Here is a 24,194-nt window from a genome sequence, read left to right as displayed (position 1 = left end):
CATGACAGCAGCCCAGAAAGCATTAATGGAGGAGTCAATTGACCACTCCAACTGCGATTAAAAGGCCAAAACTACAAAGAAACACTAATAAAGACTGAAGAATAACAGCAGCAGGTGGGGAGGGCTGCAGACTACCTAGGAGAAGTCTTGGAGCCATAGACAAAAATGTGATGAGGAAAGCTGGATAAAGAACTAAAGCAGCAGACACAGGACCTGTCAGGGATGGCTCAGTACAGGCCGCATGGGCTGGAACCCAGGAGAAACACAGGCTGAGTTACTTGGACATTAAGAAGTCGGGAACTAGGTTCCCTCTGAACAGAGTCAAACCTAAGGCTCAGTTTCTCGTGGCTGGGGGTAGCTTGCTTTCTGCTGTGCAGCAGGAAAGATGACAGGTCTTTCTATCAGAGATGGGGACACTGATCCAAAGGGACGCTGTAGATAGCAGATGTCTTTGATAAGAGCCAACACAAAAGTACACTGGAACGAGTGAGTTTTGAAAAATGTTGATTTACTCTCACGCTCTTACTTGTAATAAGATTAACCACAGACACATCTATAGTGTAGTGTACATACTAGTTCACTTTACTTTTGTTATCAAAATTCCTGCTGCTATCAGACAAAAGGTGTATTTACTGTTCTACCATTTTTTGCCCTTCTCAGCCAGACAACAGCTCAAATTTTAGCTAAGGTATGGCAAGATTCTGTCTCAGCTGACAAGCCTGAGAGGCTTTCACAGCCTTAAAGAGAAAGTGCCTATTACGAGAACATGTAATTTCTGAAATCAAGACCTGTGTTAGGTCTCTCAGTAAATCAGGTTTGATTTTGATCTGCCTTGAGCATTGTCAGCTCCATGAAGAAGCAATGGTAAAAGAATCACGTAAAATTTTAGCACCTGACAAATGTATGATAAAAACCTTATTAAGCTGGCAACTCTGGTTAAGAGCAAGGTAACACACAATCTGACTTGTTTTTCCTTAGTAGAATGTGTTCTGAAGAAATGACAGGAATGAAAACTTGCTTTTTTCACTGGGAAGATAAACCTTGGGAATATGAAAGAAGGAGCTCTGTTGAGTAAAAAGGTGCCATTTTTTACAAATTCACATTAAATTACTTGATAGAGCTAAACTCACAGAGAGTGTGTTAATGGAATCTCCCTTCTCTCCAACTCCACTCAGCACTTTGCTAGAACCACCAAACCTGAGATGGTAACAGCCATTACATTAAGACCCCTGCCAGGTCAAGTTAGCCTTTCAGGTTGCCTTACCCTAGACAAATATTACACTCACCTAAAGCTGGTAAAAAGAATGAAGTGCAAATTTATATAAAGTGTAGACACAGAAGCATTCACAAGTCGGTGGGGGGGGCGGGGAAGAGGAAAGATAAAAGGAACATAGTTAGTAACGTGCATTTTACAAACCAAATCAGTGTGAAAATCGAGTTTACATGGTTAACAAGAGTAGTATTGGATGGAGGTAACTGGCATATCAAACTTTGGAGTGCTTGAAAAAATGGGAAGAAGGCCTGGAAGCTTATATATAAAATAATAAAACCAGATATTATCTCTTACATAGGTCATCACTGTGAATGAGGAATACTATGTCTATGGTTCTTGCAGGATCAAAATGCTAGCACTGAAGCTAGCATGAAGAATCTAATTTACATTGGAGTGGAACCACCCTGAACACTTTCTAACTTCGTCTCCATGCTTTTCATCTCTGATGAAAGAAGACCTTTTGAAATCATAAAAAAACCCGCACAAGTTTCTGATCTTCATTGAAAAAGTTATTTATTTTGTAGGCTTCATGCAACAGCAGGTTTCAGAAAAGTATTTAGCCTTACAAGTACCCAGTGGGACCAGATATCAAACTTTAGAGAAACTACCATTGCTAATTACCATTTCATAGGTTTTCTCTACAACTTTCCTCATCTCTCAGATGGTCTGTTCCTGAGTAAACAGATAGTCTATTTTAAAATCCTAAAACACAGGGACTATCCAGACATCCTGATGACAATTTGTGGTTAATTCATGCCTGATGAGGATAGTATCTGGTTCTCTCTCTTGGAGGAATAAAATAAGCAAAAAAAAAAAGCTGCAGAAACATTCCCACTACTGCATCAGGAAACCAGGACATGAGTGATTTTGCTTCCTTCTTTGGGTCACATACCAAGGATCTCTGTACCACTTAAAAACTAAATGAAAAATGAAATCAAACAAAATTATGGATGACCCAACTTTAACATGGTGATGTTGACCCTTGTGGCATATGACTGCATGCACCATCCTCACACACAGACTCGGACAAGCATAGAAAAAAACGTGGCCTCTGCCCTACAAAAGTAACAGTCATAGAGTAAGATCAGCTCATTGAGAGAAATGGAGAAGCAGAAAAGTGTACAAAGATTCTGGAAGACCTACACATAGCTTGCCTGTAAGGACTCGATGGAGCATCAAGTCAAGGATGATTCACTGCTTATTGGCAAAAGCAACAGAAAGGATGTTGTCATTTGGGATGGGGGCAAGGAAGAGCAGTGACAAAAAGCTCCATTTTATCTCATTGGAGTGGCTGTTTCAGATTTCCGTTGCCTTTTCACTCAGAGAATATTTTAAGGAGTATGAACAAGTATTTTTCAGTTAGACTAAATGAAGATGATAAATCACTTATTCACTACATGAAAACAAAGAAATTCAAGAAGTGAAAAAAAAAAAAAAAAAAAAGTCATTCTTGGTTAACCATGAAGCAGCCACAAAACCAAGCTTATATGTCCCGAGCAGAACTGTGCTCAGCGAGACGGTAACTGTTGGCTAAATCCTGGACATGCCAAAGTCAATTGTAACACTGCTATTGATTTTCGTGTAACTACACTTCACTTGACTTATTTTGCAACGTAGTTTGTTATTAATTTCCTCAACATGCTTATTTTGATACAGTCCAGCATCCACATTTCTCTGCTTGGTGAATGCTTTGAAAAGACAAATGCAACCACTGTGCTGACCACAGCCACAGCTGTGCTAGGATGGGGGGGTGCCAGCCTTGGGTACCACTTGGAGAACAGACCCTAAACTGAGGAATTGGAACTGCAAAACCTCTGTCAAGACCAGAGCCAGGAAAGCAGTGCTGGTAAGCTTAAATTGAGGTAGTCCCACTTTTCAAAGGCCTTGTTTAATGTCATAGAGTGGAGAAGAGCTCCTGTCTGCTATATTCATTTACTGCTCAGACTATCAAAGGGACTCTAAGTGTCTTCCATTTTCTTGTCTGTGAAGCAAAAGAAACAGTGGTTCAGCATCTGTACCTGTTTACTGCAGAGCAAAAAGGGGGTTTGCAGTATTTCTTCTCCATATACTTCCCATGCAGAAGCCCCCATTTTCATTGTCTCCAGAGACCACTAGGCATAGATTTAACTGTGCAGTAAGACCATACATTGAATTTTAATGATTGTAAAGTGCTTGAGGGAATTGCTAAAAAGAGCATCAGACTAATACCAAGGATTATTTATCTTTGACTTTCTTATTTCTTTTTCTTGCACAACAGTAGATTACAGAATAGCTGTGTGTAGCTTTGGCATTTATCGTCTCCTTTCACCTAAACTGTCTCCTGTTGAGCCTAGTCCCATCACTTAAGTTTGCTGCATTGCTCCTGAATAACAAGCTACACTCTGCACATCCCAAGCTCTGCTGCAATGGAAAGGAAGCAAGACAAGCCAGTGGGTTTTAGATTGAGAAAAATGCTGCAGATGGTCTGGATGGAGCAATGTCTATCAATGAATTAGCCTACAAACATATTAGCCAGCCTGAAAGCCAGAATACACTACATATTCCTGTTCTACATTCTTGTCATATTTGCAGCCTCATTAAAAATCATCAACAGAAAGTGTTTCTTGATATTAATTCATGCCCTGCACGCAGCTCTTAATTCAGCTTGGCTCTATATGTTCAGAAATAAACGTGTACCATAAGAGGTCCATGCAATCTTCACTGTGCCCTCTGGAAAGGGGGCTCACTGCTGGCAACTGTCTGTCTGTTTCAAGTTTTAATGTATAAAGTACACTGAGTTTACTGAGGCAGAGAGATGGGCAAGATTAGCTGACACAGAGTGTCAGAGCTCTGACTGCAGCACACAGAGATCATACCCCATTCCCTGCTCAGTCCTTGGTGCACATTGTCAAGGAGAAAAGATGAGCATGCATGTTGGGACACTAGGTTTGCCTCATCATTAGTAACACCCAGTGGTCTCCTGGATACAGGAATAACAAGCAGCATTAAATACAAGCTCGTTCAAGCAGAAAGGTGCCATTAAGCTCTGCTGCTCAGAGGCTATAGCTTTGATATTTTATATCATCTCCAAAGAGAAAGTCCGAGGATACACTGCTGATGGCATGATACAGCTAATTGTCACACATCTTCCTTACAGACTACCAGAAAAACAAGAACGTCCAGAGGTTTTAAAAAAATTATCTGGGGAAGAGTTGTGGTTATTTAGCCTAGAAAAAAAGATTGTGGAGAGACTTGATAGCAGTCACATGTGGAAAAGATTACAAAAAAATCTTAAATTATAGCCAAGGGGGAATTTTAAGTTAGATGTCAGGAAAACATCCTGCACACAATGACAGCAAAGTACTGGAAGGGACCATCTATTGGGCTGTGGAATTTCCATTACTGGCAGCTGTAAAAAATTATTAAATATCTGTCGAGTACAGCCCAGGTAGAGCTGCCTGCCATGGGGCAGAGGCAAGAGGGCAGAGACTGCTGAGTATCCCCTGAAGACAACGACTTTGCACAGATTTCACTATGATACCATCAGAATGAACTGATGGTGTCCCTGGATTTTGGTGTCACACTGTGTAGTGAATCCCCATGTGAAGATTCAAGACTTTTTCCCCTAAAAGCCTAGCTTTGTAAAAGTAATATCATAAATAGTGCTGTACCTCTGGATTATATACTGTGATTGAATGAGTGTCTTTGTGCAGTCTTCTGAGTGTGAAGAGCACTGTGTGAAAACAGTTGTGGTCTTTTTCATTTTGGTTTGGTGTCGTTCAATTGAGGGGAAACAACTGAAGTCCTGGTACTTTTATAAACTGGTGCTCCTCACCAAAGTACAGCAGGTAGAGGATGGAGCTTACAAGCACACTCCCAATCACCACAGGAGGCTACTAGGCATTCCCCAGCACACATTTGCAGCTAGCCGTGACATGTACTTAACTAGATACAACAAAATCAGTGAGATGATACAGTAAAGGTGAGGAGAGATCTCTGAGGGATCTGCCTGTCCATGCATACTACCCACGGTTGCAGCAATGTTAGTGTCACCACTATCACCTTTGCTGCACTGACTTCTTTCCTTCAGTCGCTATTAAAAAAGCCTCATTACCATGGGACTAAACAGGTTGCAGACACTTAGGTCACGCCCCATAAAACCGAAAGTAAGGAGATGTTATGCACATAACATGCATGCATATGCCAGTACTACACAGTATATTTATCCCTATCTGACTGAATGGTTGACTCAATACCTCAAATAGCATGAGACAGCAACACACTTGCATTTCAGTGTAATATACATTTGTTTAAACTACTCTATGTCTAAACTATGAATCTAGATGTCACCTTAAAACAAAACCCTAAGACCACACTGTTCAAACACAGGATGTGAGGAATTATGCACTTATCTGTTCACATTTACCCATACAGCTCTCATGCTAGGAAGACTAGTTAGGGCTGCAGGAGGTGGACAAGGGTGCTATGCTACTATTAAGACAATTGACTTCCAAGAGCTGTTTCACATCAGGCTTATTCAGAACATGACCTTCACTCCTCCACACTAAGAATAATTTACTCAAACTTCTCTGTCCCCTTTGTAATAAAGGGACATTCTCAGGGTAAAGGGAAAAGACAGGCACCCTTGCATGTATATTTTTTGTTTTTCACCTGACATACAATTCCCATGCCACAGAATAAAGGTACCCAAATGCACTTGCATGACTTGGGAGTTCCTAGAAAACATTACAGGTCTCACTGAGCTAGTATTTGGGTATAACTCAGATAATTTCCTCTTGATCCAACGATCATCTGGAACCCAAGTGCCTTTCATCTGAACCTTCTGAAATTGGAGACCATTAGTCCACTAGATTTTGCATGGAGAAAACCACAACTATTGCACAATGAGCTTCCATGAGGCAATATTAAGGTATCTCTACGGCAGTCACCATGCTGGCATGCAGGAACCTCAAAACTCCACCCTAACCCAGCTCACAGGCTGCCCAGGGAAGTGGTTGAGCCACCATCCCCAGAGGTGTTTAAAAAAAAAATAAAAATGTATAGATGAGGCTCTTAGGGACATGGTTTAGTGCTAGAGATAGGTTATGGTGGCACTCAATGATCTTAAAGGTCTCTTCCAACCAAAATGTTTCTATGATTTTCTAACTGACCTTCAGCCAACAGATCCAGGGCTCACCTAGGACAGTGGGCAGAATCATGCTGGCAATAATGTACCTCACATGAAAATATCCTGCTACATCTTTGCTGCAGCTGAAATACTTTCTGAACATAATCTAATATCCTGCCATACTCTAGTACAATTTCCATGAGCCACATCAAGAAACAAAACAACTGTATGAAAAATAGAAGTACGTAATATTTCATCAATTTCTACTCATTCTTCTGCCAGGCAGTAAATTCCAGGCACAAAATGCAACCAACTGCCTGCAGCAGTCTTCCTGGGACTGATGGATTGGGCTAAAGTGAAGTGAGCTTAAGCTGTGGTCTAGGGCTTAAGTATTTCTTCCTCAAACCACATGCAAAGCCAGGTATGCCTATACACAAGTTGCTGTTCTCCAAAACGTGCCTAGACTAGCACTGTCAACTGTCACCAGCCTCAAATGCCCATGGTTTGCAGAAGTGTCTAAGACAGTCTTTAAAAAATAAATATAAAATTAATAATAATAATAATAATAAGAAGAAGAAGACGACACCATCTCTGCACTGGAAAGAACTATTTCTTTCTGCATTTGGGATTCAGTTATATTACCCAAGTTCAGATTCACAAGGCTGTTAAATATCATACCCTGACTCATTTCAGATGGAAAGACAACAGTGCCTTCAGTTATCTTGCCTTTCTCTCCCATTGCAGAGTACCGCTTTAGCGATCATCTCAGACTGGTGGTTATTGGCTAGTAGACAATCAGCACCACATATTTAATTGTCAAATTTCTCTCTAAAAACTCTGAAAAAGCATCAAGCTCTGTTGATCACGAAGGAAAAAACAGTCTGTATTCTTGATCTGAGCAAATGAGTTAAATGGTACTTCACCTGCAATTCCAGCATCACAAGTTTTATCTGATGCATCCTCATGTAAGAACACCACTACTGTGTTATTTTCCCAATGTCCAAAACATAATTTGGAAATCAATGCTTGCCTCATGGGAGCCATTTGGATGATGAAAGTCATTCCAGAAGAGAACCACAGCCCTTCCTCTCCACAACATATCAGGTTATAAGGAGTCTAAATTCCTGGCTATACAAGTCAATTCATGAACTGTAATGCAGCAGATTTCTCATTAAATGTAAAGCTGGGCTTACACTCCCCCCTAAGCTAGAAGACATAAAGGATCTTTTGAAAGTCACTACATAATCCTCCTACAAGATTTGTAACCATGCTACCCCTTCTTAATAGCTTCTGTAATGGTGTAACCTTCCCTGACTTTCTTTAAGCCCATAGACCCTGCTAAGCCATGCTTCCACCCATATTTAGGAATACCTGGAAGAAGAGGGGGGCTACATCTTTGCTGCAGCTGAAATACTTTCTGAACATAATCTAATATCCTGCCATACTCTAGTACAATTTCCATGAGCCATATCAAGAAACAAAACAACTGTATGAAAAATAGAAGTACGTAATATTTCATCGATTTCTACTCATTCTTCTGCCAGGCAGTAAATTCCAGGCACAAAACGCAACCAAACTTAAGCCTCGAATTAGCCAGTATGGGTATCAAGCCTATTTTAGAATTATTTCACCAAAAAAGCTAACTATTGAATGTAGCAAATTAATGTAATGCAATCTGATCATTGAATTAATGCATAGTCACATATACAGTAAAAAGTCTATAAATTGAATAAGATTACTTTAAAAAAATAAAATTAATAAGAAAGGCTAACAGGTGCTCAGGATATAAAGGATAAAGCTTACTCAAGATGTAGACATTGACTTCCAAAGAAGCAAAGGTATCATTGCACCTGTAGGTGGAAGTCTTGGTATAGAAACGAATTCACTGCCCGAAAGAAACCCCGCATGGAGAAAGAAAGAACCTCATTTTAGCATCTTATCAGTTATATAAAGCTACAATCAACAAACAAATCTAACTGTGTTGCCTTTGGGTAGATGAGAACTAACCCTTACTTCTATTTTTATACCCTCAGTCAAGCCACTCATGCCCTTCAGTTAGTTACTTGTAGCCATCAGAAGTTTGCTCTTCCTATAGCTTCACATCTGTGACCACTTCCTTTAATTATTCTTCTGCTTACAACATTTCTTGCTTATAAAACAGCAACATTATGTCCCCATAAAGCACACGAACATTGATTAAAAAACCCATAAAATTCCCAAGGCAGTAGTATAGCCTCTCTGGCCACCATTGCCCATGCTGCCCACTTCCTCTTTGGGTTCAGAACAGCCTTTCTGCTCTGTGCTTTACAATCCCACAGCATAACATCTGTAGTTGTGACTTCTAGGTACTCTCAAAAATGCTACCTGAGGTAGAAATTTTTGATTATGCAGCTAATAAGCAGAAACTTGCAGAAGCATGCAGTGCCATGAGATCGTCCCTGCCCCCGCCAGCAGATGCCCTTCCACTGTGTCCCTGCCCTGGGACAGCACAGCACCACCCCACTGCTCAGCCTTGCCCACGTTTCCAGCCCTGGACCAGACTCCTCATGCTCAGTGGCTGCTCCATGTACAGGCTTTCACTTTAACAGTCAGGCAATGTATAGCCCTGGATAATAAATACGCTCTTTGAAGCATTTTCCAAATGCAAAATAACTCAAAGTTGCAACACACTCACAGCTGCATTATCCTCTTGAAAAAATCCTATGAGTCTTTTGTCTTCGGTGGCACTACAAGAATCCCACACTGAGTTTTTTGGTACTGTTCAGTATCCATAACAATACAGAAGCTGGACCACATTAGCTCCTCCACATCCAAAATCCCAAACAGAGATGGGATTGATCTGTGGGGTATTTTTAATGCCCACGGGCATGAAGGTCTGTCTGGTAAAGGTACTGGCGTGTGCTCAGATCAGCTCTTGTGTTACCTAGGAAAGAGAGTGATTGATGCTGAGTCACTTTAGATCTGAAATCGAAATGTTGAGTTAGGGCAGCCATTCCTCTGTCTCTGCCTGCAGGCCAAACTGACACTTTGCAGCCAGATCCAGTCCTTCCCCTTCTCTCTGTTACATTTGGAAAGGTCAGCATCTATTTATGTATTTGCACTGAGTGAGATAAAGCCAATTTGGCATGTGCATTATTGCAGATAAACTCCAGAATATCAGGCTCACCAAAGACAGCCTGGCTAAGCAACTTGGCTGATGACATATCAGCAAGCCCAGAGAGACTAAAGCACATGTCCCATGATCAACAGGGACAGAAAGCTACTTCTTGGTTTGTTTTAACTTGTTTCAACAACAGCATGGTGTCCATCCTCTAGTTAATTACTTCAAACAACACACATTGCATCTCAGTCTTTTTAGCACAAATTTGCAATTCTCCACATAGGCATTTACATTTCCCCACATTGCACCTTGTCTATGTGAAAGTAGTTTCAGAGGGACTATAGCTTTTGCTTATTGACCAGATAGAACAGATTATGCCCTATTCCAGCTTTGCTAACAAGCTGCACAAAATTGTCCAATTACACAGTTCTTAATTAGTCAGTATGCAATCGAAGTGAGAGTGGGGGTTTCACTGAACTATATATTGAGCCACATCTTCGATCTCAATCACCCTGAGGCCAATGGCTAGAGATCATCCAGGACTGAAGGGAATACTCATGCTCTAAAAGAGCACAATTTTTCAGGCCTCTACAGATAGTATTCATATCCCAGTTTATGAAGGGCACTATATGGTACAATTACTTGAATAATTCAGAAGATCTCTTTTTAATTGCATTCTTAACGTGCAGATGCCATTTTGCAACGTGTAACTATGTCGAGGGTTAAGATTGCGGGGTGACAATCAAACCCTGGCAGATGTATTGTTAACCTCCTCTCCCCCCTACTTCCCCCTTTTGCCCCTCCCTCTCCCCCCTTCCCACTCAGGACAGGCGATCGGGAGGGAAAGAAGGACAGAGAGAAGAGAGTTGGAAAAGTTAAAGATGTTTTACTAATGCTACTAATTAGAATAGAGAAAATAATACAAAATATACAAAACCAATCTTGTAAGTCTCAGCAACTGCAGAGCCAGCACCCAAAGTCCTGGATTAGGCTCTGTAGCCAACCGGAGCTGGATTCAGTCTCTCACCAGGCCTCAGTTCGCAGGGACGACCAGCAAGGTCCATGAGGAAAAAAGGCAAAAAGGACAAAAAGGGCTGAGATTCTCGTGATCTCCCACTTTTATATGAAGTATTCACGTGAATGGAATGTTATACACCATTGGTCAGTCTCTCGGTCATCAGTTTCTCGTTGCCCCTCTCGCGAGATGTCCATCCGTGCTTATCAATAAGTTTGCATTCCATTGCTAGGTTTAACCAAAACATGTGTCGGGTTCTCCAGGAAAATGCAGCTAACATGAAGGCTTTAGCTGACAGGCAAATTCACTAAAAGAGAAACTTGTTTTTAACAAAACCAGGACAAACTACCTCTTTACCTTTTAGTATACATTTTCCATGTTTGCAACAATTAATGTTTATTACATTTTCATTTTGAATAAATATATGTAGCCCAAATCAAGAACATAGCTTGTGTTACAGTATGCTTGGAAAGGGGGCAGAGAAAGGGAGAGAGAGAGAGAAAAAAAAAAAAAAAAAGTAGTGATAGGGATAGCACCAAAAAAATTTCCCCAAAGCCTCATTCAGTACAAGTCAAAAGAAGTTGGGGAGGTCCTATTTAGACAGTAGAATTAATGGAAGTAAATATAAGAGTTTCTGAATAAATGTTAGGTCTGCAGGCACTTTATGCCCCTACACAAGACATCCAGAAAAAAAAAATACACGACACTTATGACAGACAATATTTCAATGTATTTCTCCAAGCGCTATTAATTGTAGAGCTTCACAGAGAACGGACTATTTGGTAAGTTAGACTGGTAGCAAAACAGTGCACTTCCAAAGTCAACGCCAAAGGCCTTGCCTCTGCCATGCCTCCTGGCAACACTGCAGTCCATCAGATCCTAATCCCCTCCACCTTAGGTGGCTTCCCATCTTATACACAATTTTTGGATCACCTGGGTCTAAAATCAGTCCAAACATCACATAGCATTTGCCCTAAGCAAGTTAAAATTGTCCTCTTAATGGGGTTCATATTCCTTATCCAGCTGTAGCTTCACATTCCACCCTGTGTCTGTGCAGCAGCTGCACTCCCACTGAACCCTTCCCAGCTCCTTCCTTGCTCCTAGACCTCACCTTTTACTTGCATCAAACTGTTATTTTCTTCCTAATCATGAGTATGTTTTTCCCGTAATCCTCATCATGCAAAAAGGGGAAAAGCCCGCAGACTCTACACCAAACTTCCTTTCCAAATCTGAATTATTTCCCTGAAATAATTCAAACTTATTCTACTAGCTGCAGGCTATAACCGTAAGACCAGGGAATTTGCTTTGACACAGCACAAGTACAGGAGGGACATAATAAAATCTCTGGCAAAATGAGGAATGTTGTGAGCAGTGAAGAGATACGACACAACCTGCCAGAATCTAACAGGTAGCCTGAATAAAAAACACCAAACACATGGCATAATCAGAAAATCAGCCACTGTTACCCAATAAAACATTCACCCCAATAATCCAGAAAATGTCAAAGAATGTCTGCAGCTTACAGTAGAGCAATTAACCTTTTCTCCATCTTTATTTTAAGGACAAGAATTTAAACTCTAATTAATAATTTGAAAAATACTGTCTTTCTCCTCATCACAAGCTATGCAGAAACAGCTGCCAGCTTTCCCAGATTTATTTGTGGCTTGAAGCTATTTCCTTTGGATTCCTCAAACACCATTTGTGATGACTATTCATGAGAAGCTCATTGCAAGTAGCCATTCTTCTAGCTGACAGCATTTTGCAGGTGAAACTTCAAAAGGATTTGAGCAGCTGGGGAATAATATTTTAGTTATTTCAAATAATTTATTGGTACCAAATGTGTCTAACTGCTTCAGATGAAATACAATAAAACCAGAAAATTTTGCAATGAGTTATTTTATTTTGTCAAATTAAAAAAGCTGAAGCTTAACATTTGAAATTTCTTTTGAAATGCATTCATTTCTCTACCCTTCAAAATAATACTTTACAAGGCAGAGTGAAAAGTTCCATTTGATTTAACTATTTCTTTAACTTTTTGGGGGAAGGGAGACCTCAGAAATTCACCTGAACTCTTCCTTGCGATAAGCTTTTCCCAACAAGCAACAAAACTAAATTATTTGCATAAACCACTAAATACAGGGGTGGGGAGTCTTTTTTCCTCTAAAGGTAAAGGTAGTCTGAAATTCGCTTTTGAAACTCTGAGGAAGAAAAAGACAGGAAGGAGTACAAAATTATTTCAGAAAACATTTGAAACCGAGGCTTGTTTTATTCTCTAACTCAAAAGCAGATGAACGTTAGTTGACGTTTCCCTCACATGGCTTTGAGTTACATCTCACCTATTCCTGTGGTTACATCACATTAACGTAAAGCCTCTAAAAATTACTAAATTACTGGTAGAATATATGGAAGCCTGGATTCCTCCATTCCAGTCAGACAGTAAAGGGTGGAAAATGCTATTCATGTCTTCTGTCATGCTCAGTACATCGCAACAGGGCCAGAGTTGCATAGCCAGATTTTCAGGCTGAAGAGCAAGGAGGGTGTATTCTCTGTCCTGCCAGGGACAGGACTCCTGAACACTTACCAACACACGGTTCCATTTTCTGTATAACAGTTGGACCACAACGGAGAGGAAATACATTTACAAGTTATCCATGGTGTTAAGTGGCCAACCTGAGACATGGGAGCCTAGCTATTCCGAGGTTTATCCAACCATGCTGCTGATCTTAACTGCAGTAAGGTCACCTGCATCTCCCAGCTCTCAGTGCCCCCAGATACATATCAAAATTACTGGCTAATATTGGAACTTCAAGTCTACACAAAAAGCTTTAGAAAAGCGGTAGGTACGCAGTAAGGAATAACCCTTTGTTAATATTAAACTACACCTACAGTTATATGCAGACTCTACACTTTTTGTCTCCTAAGAGTGGGGAATAATGCTGTAGATCACAGCGAGTAATTCAACAAAGCTGCTGTCAAGAGCTGTCTGATTTTAATTGAAATGACACTCCATTATCCTACAGCTCCAGGCAATGACACCGTAGTACATGTTGGGAGATGAGACGTAGGTGGGATCCCTACCATCTTCTGTGATGAGCCACGTCCCACCCTGAGTCTTCTTCTGACCATTAGGTATTGACAATGAGCCACTAGTTGCTTCTCTCTAGGATGGGAAAGATTATGTAGCCTGTAATATTTCATTTCTGTTTCAAAAAAAATTAATTCTAGAAATCAGGTGGAAAATGACACAGAGAGGGGTAGAGTAAGAGGAGCCACATCCAGGAGCTGGAACTGGTTCATGCAAAACTCTGCAACTTCATATTTTGTTTTCATAAGCTGAAATGAAACAATGAATTCCTATTTCCACATAAAAGCTTTTTTCTTTTGCAAATTTCTCCCTTGACAAATCAAAATAATAAAAAAAAAAAAAAAGGAAACAAGGAGGACTATCATTAAGCAAAGTGTGAGGATGAAAAAAGCTAGCAACAGAGCTGATTAAAAAACATTGAAATATTACATTCAAAAAGTGGTAAAATGAAATGTCATAACTCCAACAAAACCTTTCAACCTTTTCACTTCAAGAAAAATTGAAAAAGTAATGAACTGACACTAAATTTATATTTTGATGAAATAGCATTTTTATTGGAAAGGCACTCCATCAGAAAATGTTGAACCAGCTGTAAGAATTTTATCTACAGATTACTCTGAAGAAAAACTATGCTATTTTGTATTGTTCACCTTCAAAAATAAGTGACATTTTACATTAAGTTCTGACATATTTACATTATTCTGTATAAGTTTCCATTGATGCATAGCCAGCTTATTCTATGCCATAAAATATACTAAGTTTCTTATTTAGTTTTGAGTTACTTTACCCTTTAAAGTTAATAACTGGTTCAGGACTGAGAAATCTTCTGCAAGCACAAAATGGCTTAAGCCCAGCAGATTGATGTGGATAGAGCCTTTTTTATTTATTCCGGAGGAAATATTTTTTCAATTATATCAACATAGCTGCGGCCCTTCGCATTCCTGTTACATCCCCTGAGCATTTCAGAGTATTACCCATATTTTATGAGTGGTTTTAAGCTTCTGGATACTTTTGAAAAGAATATTCATCTTCACAAAAATTGCTTGCCGGTTGCTAGCAAGCTAATAGGCACCATTCTTCAAAGTAGAAGCCTGAAAAATTTAGGTGAGTATTTTTCTTGAAAGAAAGAGAGAGGTAGAAAAATACTCTGTTTAAGAATTTACTGGACATAAATCTTCCTAAGCTTTTAAGCCTAGCAGGATTTCATCTGATAAAAGTTTACAAAATTCCTCTGGGCAAAATACATAGGAACAGCACATCAAGTCAGAGACAGTGGTACTTGCAAGAAAAGAGGGAGTAATGGTGAGTAGCACTTGTCAGAAATGAACTGCCCATCAATTCACGAAAGGAACAGCATTACTGGCACCAATCCTAGAGCTGCTCTCTAGCATTGTTCTAGGGTTGGAACATAATACAAAATTAAAAAAATCATGTTTTCTACCACCACCCTACAACAGCATCTAGCCATCCTCTTTGCAGCCTGCATGGCAAGCCTAAGGGACACTGACATCCCAGCTCCTTAGCTCATGCTGTCCCTCAGCAGTTTGTCTCTCCAGCACTTCCAAGATTCTCGCTCTCAATCCAGCCATCTGATAAACTTTGAGAATAGGGCTTGGGAGCCTGGGAACCACTGGGGTTCCCAAGATCATGACTCCTCTCTAACCAGCGTTTACCTCTCTGAAGGAGCCCATTCAGTCCTCTGCTCTTTTCTGAGAGAGGAGGTAGGATGCCGCTGTGGCCAGACAGAGCACTAGGTTCTAATCCAAAGAAAACCAAATCTGAAATCCCAAATCCATCACAAAATAGTGACCTCCCTGTGCCAGCCCAGGTGGGGCTTTTCTGAAATGTTTGAAAGGATCTGCACATTTTGAGCAGCTGTTGCCAATATCCTTGTGTGGTACAAAGTTCACAGCTCTGCCAAGGATTTCAGCTTCCTCCAATAAACAGTGTAATATTGTAGCAACAAATCATACTAATCATCATGAGAGAGATTTACAGCTGCTACTCTGCTGCACACCATAAACTTTCTACCAGTCTCAAAGGCAGGGAGAGGAATTCCCCTCAGCCAGACAACCCCTCTCCATCTGCAATGCCGGAAAAAACCTTCACCATTTGCATTTCAGCAGCGACTTGTTTGTTGAGCTTGCAGGGCCAGAGCAGCTGGGGAGCAGTCTGAGGGAGGCAGAGGTCCATTATCTGCCTCATTGCAACAGGTACAGCCCAGTGACAAGACAGGGGACCAGCAGCGTTAACAAGTCAGAGCTGTAGCACAGCTCCTCCAGGTGATATCTTAACACACAAAATGGCCATTCCCACCTCCTCTTTCCTACCCGGGAGTTTCCCCTCTCCTTTCCTCCACTAAAAGAAATTCATTTGAAGTCATAACTGGAAACTGGAGATCTGGAAACTACTTAAAAAACCCCAAACAAAACAAAACAACTTTCTGGTGTTTTATTTAGAGGACAAGTTTAACAACTAAGATCTCTGCTACATGCTGAACTGAAACAGTAACAAATGAAAAGTCTATTGTGAATGACTCAACACTGACTTAGTAGGCTTAGTAAATTGGGAAATTAAAGTAACATGTAAATCAATTAACACATCCAGATGTTTGGCTTTCTTTAAATTTGTAGCCGCATAAAACATCTCTCCTTCCACATACAAAATTCAACATAATAAACTCATTATTTAACATCAGCTTATATATTAATTAAAAATAAAGAAGCCTAGATCAGGATTACAAAGTCCCAGCACCCAAACCCAATGCACTTAAACCAAAACACCTTTGCTGAACAACAACAAACCACTTCTAATATTCACAACACAGCAAGAATCAATGAAGTCAAGTTGTTGGCTGTTGTTATTTGGCTCACAATGCTTACCATCTCTGAGCTTCATTAGCTTAGAATTAACCTGGACACCTTCACACAAAGTGCTGTCACAACTAGACAGATCTGAACTGAAGGAACCCTAGATAAGGGATCATGCTCCTAGTGAGTGTGATGACTGATTGGAATGCAGAAATCACCTTCTTAAAATTGCTAGAACTCATCATCATTTTAAAAAATCAAGACAGGTGGCCCAGTCTCATCCCTTATGTACATCCACACACCTGAAAAGTGGCTAGGGAAATACTAGCATGTATACAAGCATTTTATAGTTTTCAGAACACAGAAGTAAAAAAGCAAAGGAGATTGTTTTCCATTGAGAAATGAAGCTACAATTTCTTGGCATTTAGCCAATTTATACTCCTTTGTACCATGTTACCATTTATTAGATTAATTAGTTAATATCTTAATACTTAAAGTGAATAGGAAAAAGTTTACTAACCTGTGGGAAGAGAGAGTAAGTTGCATTGTCAATAGTGAAAGAATATAAAAATTCCCCATCAAACCAGAGGTTCTTCCCCATCGGGGAGTTCAGCTTTGTCATAGCAAAGAGCTGCCCAGGGTCACAGCATTCTTCCAGCAGTTTCCTAGTGAAGGCAAACAAAAGAGAAAGAGACTTATTAATTAGAGCCTTGGCATGCTGTCTCTAATGACCACCCCTCACACCTGAGATCCTGCAACTCTCAAATGCCCCAAATCAAACCATCCTTCTTCCCAGCCAGTGGATGAACCATGGATGACCCTTTTTTTTATTTACAGAAGGGCCAGAAAACCTGATTTTATTTCAGAAACTCTTAGACATAGACAGTAAAAAAATATAAACCTCCATTCACTTTTGAGTGGCATAGTAATAGAACCAAGATTCAGCAAAAGAAACTACGGCCTTTACAACCCATTCTGATAAATAAAAAACTGGTCTCCAACATGTGCAGAAATCACAGAAACTCCTTTGAAAATCACACCCGAGGTATATGAAAATTCAGTACAAACACTTATTCATGAAGAGCGGGCCTCCTAAAACCCCACAGTTATATAACTTAAGTATGGAAATATTTGGCATCTCTCTCCAGTTACTAACATCCTTGTGCTACATTCACAGCAGTATCAGAGCCTGCCTTCTAACTGAAGTCCACCTTGAGTCATCCCAGTATGATAGATATATATAGAGGATATCATACTTCTTGTTTCATGGCTGAAACTGCATAACCTCTTAAACATTCATTTCCCCAAAATAGTTGTTACTCATCTTGAGTGGAAATTTGAGAGCTGGTGAGGTGGTTGAAGGCTGTATTGAGCAAAAATTCTGTATCACAGCAGCTCAACAATTAATATCCTAACATGATGAAAAGCTGTAGACATCTGCAGGGCAGGAATATCCTGTCTTTCCAAAAACTGCATGGGAGTAGCTCTCTACAGGAAGGGTGCTGCTTAGATTGGTTTTTCTATGTAATAGATGTATGTAAAATACACATTGTAGAATTATGTCATTACAGTATAATAATATATTACTATATATTATTTTTCATTTATTTTAAAAGTAATCCTGAAGACTGACACCATTTCCAGTGGCAGCATAAGAGCTGCAAGTGCTAGGCAGAAAAACATCAGTTATTAGTGACTACTAATATGCTTGACACAGCTCTCTTCTGCGAAAAAGGAAATTTTATTCAAAACCACGAAGTCATTCACAGAAATATTTGAATTTTTTTAGGATTTTTTTAAATTTTTAGAGCTACTTTTCTTCTCTAAAAAAACGCTATTTTAAAAGATATCAATATTTTCCCCTCTTAAAAATTGATTTTTGCCACAAGTTAAGTTTTCTGCAACCGTGTTAATACTATTTTCCATACATACTTCTACTGAAAATTTGATGAAAACCGTAGAGTGTATTTGTTGTAATCTTAGCAGAAGAGAAAACAGCTTGAAAATGTTGTATGGCAAACAGAAAACCTAGAGGTGTCAGTGCTATTTCTTAGCTTTCCCTGCTGGGGAAGTTCAGTGATTTGGTTTGGTTCCGTTCCAGGGCAGCGCTGCCCCCACCGATGCCCCAGGCCCCTGGGACACTTCCTCACATGGAGGAAGGCTCCCAAGGGACAGCAAGGACGAGAGCACGTGGAAGATGGATTGAGGGCAGGAGCTCCACTCCTCTCCTAAAACAGGCACCTGACAGTAGCCTTTGCACGTGACATGGCAGATAGATTAAACAGTTAAAAGGAAGGAAATTACACAAGGTAACTGGATATCACATTTTGTTGTAAGTCAAGACAGTTTCTACGAAGAGCCACAAGGTAAGTTCTCCACCTGTAAGAGGCTGAGCAGCCTCTGTCCCCATAGGTAGCCAAAGAGGTGAGTGATTTTTGCAAAGAGTCAATCAGAAGCTTATGACAGGGTGCTTCATGGCTCAAAATTTCAATATTGTGTCCATGTGAACGCACAGTGCAGCACTGCAGTGCATAATGCTGCACCACATATCCAGATCTTACACAGTGCAGGTACAACGCTCACAACCACAGAGCCTGCTGCTGCTCAGACTGAAGTGCTAAGAACACTAACTTGTTTCCTTGTGTTTTCTCCATGCACACCTGAACTCCTGCATCTGTATAAATAAATATTTCAGAAAATATGTAAATTGGGCATGTAAGTCAACCCCAAATTAACGAAGTATAGAACAAACCCATGTCCAGTTCTAGACCCCACAATCCAAGAAAGATGCAGACAGACTGGAGAAGTTCCAAAGGAAGGCCACAAAGCAGATCAAAGGGCTGGAAAACCTATGAGGAAGAACTGAACAAGTTTTTTCTCCTTGAAGAAAACAAGACTCAGGGGGCACCTCATCAGAGTTTTCAGATACTGGAGGATGCAAAGAGGATGAAGGCTTTCTCTTCACAGGGGAGCCACATGAAGAAGACATGGGGCAATGGGTACAAGTTGCACTGGGAGAGGTTTCATCTTGATATAAGAAATTTTTACAGTGAGAAATCATGCCTTGGAACAACCTCTGCAGGGAGTGGTGGAGTCCCCATCGCTGGAGGTGTTTGAGATGTGACTGGACAGGGTGCTAGATAATCTCATCTAGGCTACCTTTCCCATTAAAGCTTGGACTAGATAACAATTTGAGATCCCTTCCTACCTGGGCAGTTCTGTGATTCTCGAGCTGTTTTCCTTCAGACTGCCCATTGCAGAGCTGATTTGTCTCCCTCTGAGCAGAACAGAGCATTGTGTTAGCTACAACAGCAATTTCCATTCCTAGAAGCACCACTGGGTCAACCTATACCCACCACAGAAAAGCTTCACATCATTCTGCTGGTGACACTCAAATAAAGCCTTCATCACAGAATTACGAAAATCAAACCAAAGCAAATTTGAAATCGCTCCCCAAATAACCTTTGCAAAACAGTTTAAGACAGGCATGCAATAAGATATTGTTCCTAATAAAAGATTTGAGAGTGAAGGTTTTTCTGGCTGTACACAAACTGCAGTTTGCAGCCTTTGGAAAATTGTTTTTCTCTCTGTCAAGTAGAAAGAAAATAATTTTTGCCTGTTTTCCTCTCACTTTCTTTGTATTTTCTATCCCAACTGCAACTTTTTCAAGAAAGCATAAGGCAATCCAAGACCAGCTTGAGCCTCAACTCTACAAATCGTTGTTTGTTATACAACAGTATAACAAAATTGAAATTTCTGAGTGAATTCCTGCAACTCATACCTCCTCTGGAAGCTGGGTCTGAGCATGAAGCACAAAAATAACAGATAACTCAGTGGAAAAGCGTCTAGGGAATGTTTAATATTAATTAATATTTCCTTAGCAAAGAGGGTAAACTGATGAGCTAAGGAAGAGCTCTGCATGATTTCTTTTTCCCAATCATCTGACTAGATACATATACCTACTCTATTCCCTCCCCAAAACGTGTTCTTCCAGTTTCTATTGAGTCCTTTGTTAATAAACCTATTATGAAAAGCAGTAGGCACATCCTGGAAGAACCAGAGATAGGCAGGTCACTAATCCAAATATCACTTATCTGTATGTATTAGCACAAAAATCTTGTGCACTCACATGTATTTTCTGCCAGAAGAGAATAATTATTAAAAATCTCAAATTATTCCGTTTCTCTTTCTGATCCAAATCCCCAAATTACAAAGAAAAGCCCCATAGGAAAATGTGCATTAAAAAGAAAAATGGATTCAAAGGCAAACCTAAAGCAGGGTACTTTTCAGAATCAGGGTGTCTGAACTGATTTGCCGAGTTTGATAAAAATGTAGAGCTACAATGTTATGATAGAGTTTGCAAAACTGCAGCAGCTTTTAGCCAAGGATTTCAATTCACTGCAAGCATTCCTTCACTCACAGGATGTAAATAATATACCTTTGACTCAGTTATCTCCAATACAGAGGAGATCTGTGTATGAGAGGAATCAAAAAACTTGAATATTGGTATTGAAAAGGCACTGGGAGCTCTCAGATCTGAGAGCACTTAAGGGACAAATCCCTACTTGCGAGAAGAAGTAGGAGAAAGGTTACTTTGACAATCTCTCTTCAGGCCTTTAAGGTTTCAGCTGGAACTGGGCACCGGGCAGGTGATTAACTGCAAGGCAGCATTAGCACTGAAGTAGCTCTGCACATCAACCCAAGCAGACACCTGCGCTGGTGAGAGCTTTGCAGCAGTTTTGAGATGTTAGCCATCTCCTGACAGTATACTTTGCTGAGGTTATGCCAGCAGATACCGCACAGTGAAGGAAGCATAGTGAAACAGTTGGTGCCATGGATCCTACATCCACATTACATGATTTCCCTGGGCTTTACTGCAGACTAACTCTGGTCTGATCTCACAAAAGAACCTGTGAGTGGCTGTAGCACGTCGAGTGCATTACCAAAGTACCCTAACCAGGGACAATCAGGAGATTTGCCCCAAAAGCCTGCACCTGACCAAAGGGCTAATACAGGTGCACTCTATCTCCACCAAGCAGGGACAAAGTCAGACCTCTTTGCAAAGTCTAAACCTAAATTAATACATAAAGACAGTGAAAATGTTTTCACAAGAATCCCAAACTACTTATTCCTCATCTTAAGTTAATGAACTTTTCAGTTTTATTTCAGTTTGAGTCAGATAACACTTAATCTCACCCTGGTTTGACTCAAGTCCCAGCCATCATCCCAGGTCAACATTCCAAATGGCTTAAAACCAGCAAATATAAGAATTAAAAGCAGAAATGGGCAATTCCATAGCATGATTTGTCAGCCAGAAGGTTACAGCTCTTCAGCTACCTCTTCTTCACAGGTGGATCAGGTCCCACCTCCCCAGCACACCACCATTTCTCCAGCTCTCTTTGCCATGCTTACCTCATTGTGCTGCACCACATGAAACAGGTAAGCACTGCCAGCACTGTGTAAGAGAGGGGGAGCAAAATTCTTCCTCTCAAATTTTTCCTTTTAGAACCATGCAAGGGGGATGTGGTACATAAATGAGGAAAAGACCAGGTTGATGGAGAGCCACTCATTCAGGCAGCAGCAACAAGAGGGCAGCTTAATGAAAGAGGGCTGAAAGTTTAAGCTTGATCTTAAATGGAGCAATGGGCAGAGGGTGTGTGGCATGGTACGGCATACTGGCTGTGAGGGTAAGGGTCCCAGGTGAAGCTGGTTGGGGCTATTAAGGCCTACTGGTGCCCTGACACTGGTAGCACTACTAACACCCCCTTTTCTGCCCAAATGGGATAGCAGTTTTACAGCAAATCTCCCACACACCCTTGCTGACCTTTGCACTGAACAGGATCCCACCCAGGTCTGGAGAGGAAGAGGACAGGAGAGGCCACCGCTTGATGCCACTCTGTAGATCCCAGCCAGTGCCAGCAGTACCCATGCAGAATGAGGGCATCGATTCAACCATCGCTCAAAAACAGTAACATGAAACTTATCATTACAGTTCAGCTTTAATGGCAGCGCTAAAATAACGACTGAAGTTAGGGTTCAAGTTTGAGATAAAAATAATCGGTCAAACAAATTGCTTTAGTCAGACTCTGCTCAGCCTGGATTTAACTGATATCATGCTCGCCTACATCCGATGACTACCAAACAGAGCCAAGAGCTGACAGCACAAGACTGCAGCATTTGGTCTGACACAAACCTCCTTTTCTTTGCATTGCAGTTCACGTTCACCTCAACTGCCCATTTTTCACTTTGGGATCAAATGAATCTGAACACCCAGAATAAAAAAATGAATCTGCATTTGGAGTTTCGGCTGATGTCAAGCCAAAACCATCAGGCCTTCACTCACAACCATGGATTTGTGGTGCTGCTGAAAGTACAGGTGGTCACTTGGGTTCATTAGAGAAGATTTGCACAGCTCCATTTCAGTGCAATTGTTAATTACTTCCAACTGCACATCCCTAGTAGACGCAAGAGCATCTACTGAAAGCCTTATGAACTCCTCAGCTAAATCAACACCTATTTCTCAGCACATGCATGCTTAAGGAACCCTGGGCTAACATCCCAGTCAGAAATACCTTAGGGATTAATATCAATAATGGCTCTGAACAACAGCTGGTCTGACCACCTCCAACACTGTGAGTCTCAAAATCTTATCTCAATATTCTCTAAATTAGGTCTTCTTCAGTGCAGTGTTTCCATAAGAATAATACATCCACATGTTCTTGCAAGAATTTTTGGTGGCAGAGGAGAAACCACAGCTGTTGCTTAATGGTTAAAATCTTGCCTTTAACAAATATGGACCAGTTTAGAGTTCAAATTTTTGACACTTCAGGTTTTGTCTCAGCTTTTTCTATTACTTTTTCCGCCTCCCTTAAAATATGCCCGCTTCTCAAATTTCAACCTCCCCTCTGGCATGAAGAAGAAATTTTTTACACTGAGGGTGGTGAAACACTGGCCCAGGTTGCCCAGAGAGGCGGTAGATGCTCCATCCCTGGAGACATTCAAGGTCAGGCTGGAAGGGGCTCTGAGCAACCTGATCTAGTTGAAAATGTCTCTGCTTATTGTAGGGGGTTGGACTAAATGACTTTTAAAGGTCCCTTTTGTCCTGAACTATTCTATGAGGCTAGAAGTGGAAAAGTTGAGGTTTCCTGAATTTCTCACTTTGAACAATTTTCTTTCTTCCTGTTGCTATTATCTCTTTTTCAAAATCCACCTCTAAATATTTCAAGCTTGGAAATAACATTTCTAGGGTAGTCACAGGGACAAAATGACCTTTCTGTTATTACCCATGTGTCCCATGTCCAAGGCCAAAGCCTATTTAATTATTTACCACCCCCTTTGCTGCCAGTGCTTCCCAGGATGGGAACATCCATCTGTAACTGCAACCTGCACTCTGGTTTGTTCAATGTGAGATTTCACATTTGGCTCTACTGAAAATCAGGAAGCTCAGTAGGTAACATGGACTGCTCTGTCTCCTGGGCCTGCCCCCTGGATCAGTTGCTGCCCCGCTCCTTTTCTTATCTGAAAATTTTATCAACGCTATTTTAATGTTGTCTTGCAGATGACTAATTGGAAGAAACAAGGACCAAGAATTAATCTGAGTAAGTTCACACCTGGACACATCCTGGATTCATCTATTCAATGAGCATCATCATTCAAGAACACTAAAAAAAAAAGTCTAGCTCCATATCCCATCTCCAGCAGTATGCAGTAGCTAATGCTTGCAGATATAAAGAGTCCTCTCATATAGCCACATAATGGATATACTTGTGGCCATTTTTCGCCCCAAGCTGGCAGCTTGAGAATT

At 40.6% G+C, this 24,194-nt stretch overlaps 1 protein-coding gene across 1 annotated transcript in view; it reads right to left on the bottom strand.

Moving 5' to 3' along the window:
• Window positions 1-24,194, bottom strand: part of ST8SIA1 (ST8 alpha-N-acetyl-neuraminide alpha-2,8-sialyltransferase 1) — a 139,374-nt gene that overhangs the window by 87,205 nt on the left and 27,975 nt on the right. Inside the window, exon 2 of the mRNA XM_065847412.2 lies at window positions 16,911-17,055. Coding sequence (XP_065703484.1) covers window positions 16,911-17,055 — 145 coding nt within the window. The remainder of the gene's footprint in view (window positions 1-16,910; window positions 17,056-24,194) is intronic.

The sequence above is a fragment of the Patagioenas fasciata genome, chromosome 1 (assembly GCF_037038585.1).
Source record: "Patagioenas fasciata isolate bPatFas1 chromosome 1, bPatFas1.hap1, whole genome shotgun sequence".
NCBI lineage: Eukaryota > Metazoa > Chordata > Aves > Columbiformes > Columbidae > Patagioenas > Patagioenas fasciata.
The sequence above is the reverse complement of the archived record's forward strand: the minus strand, read 5'-3'. Positions and strand labels throughout refer to the sequence as shown.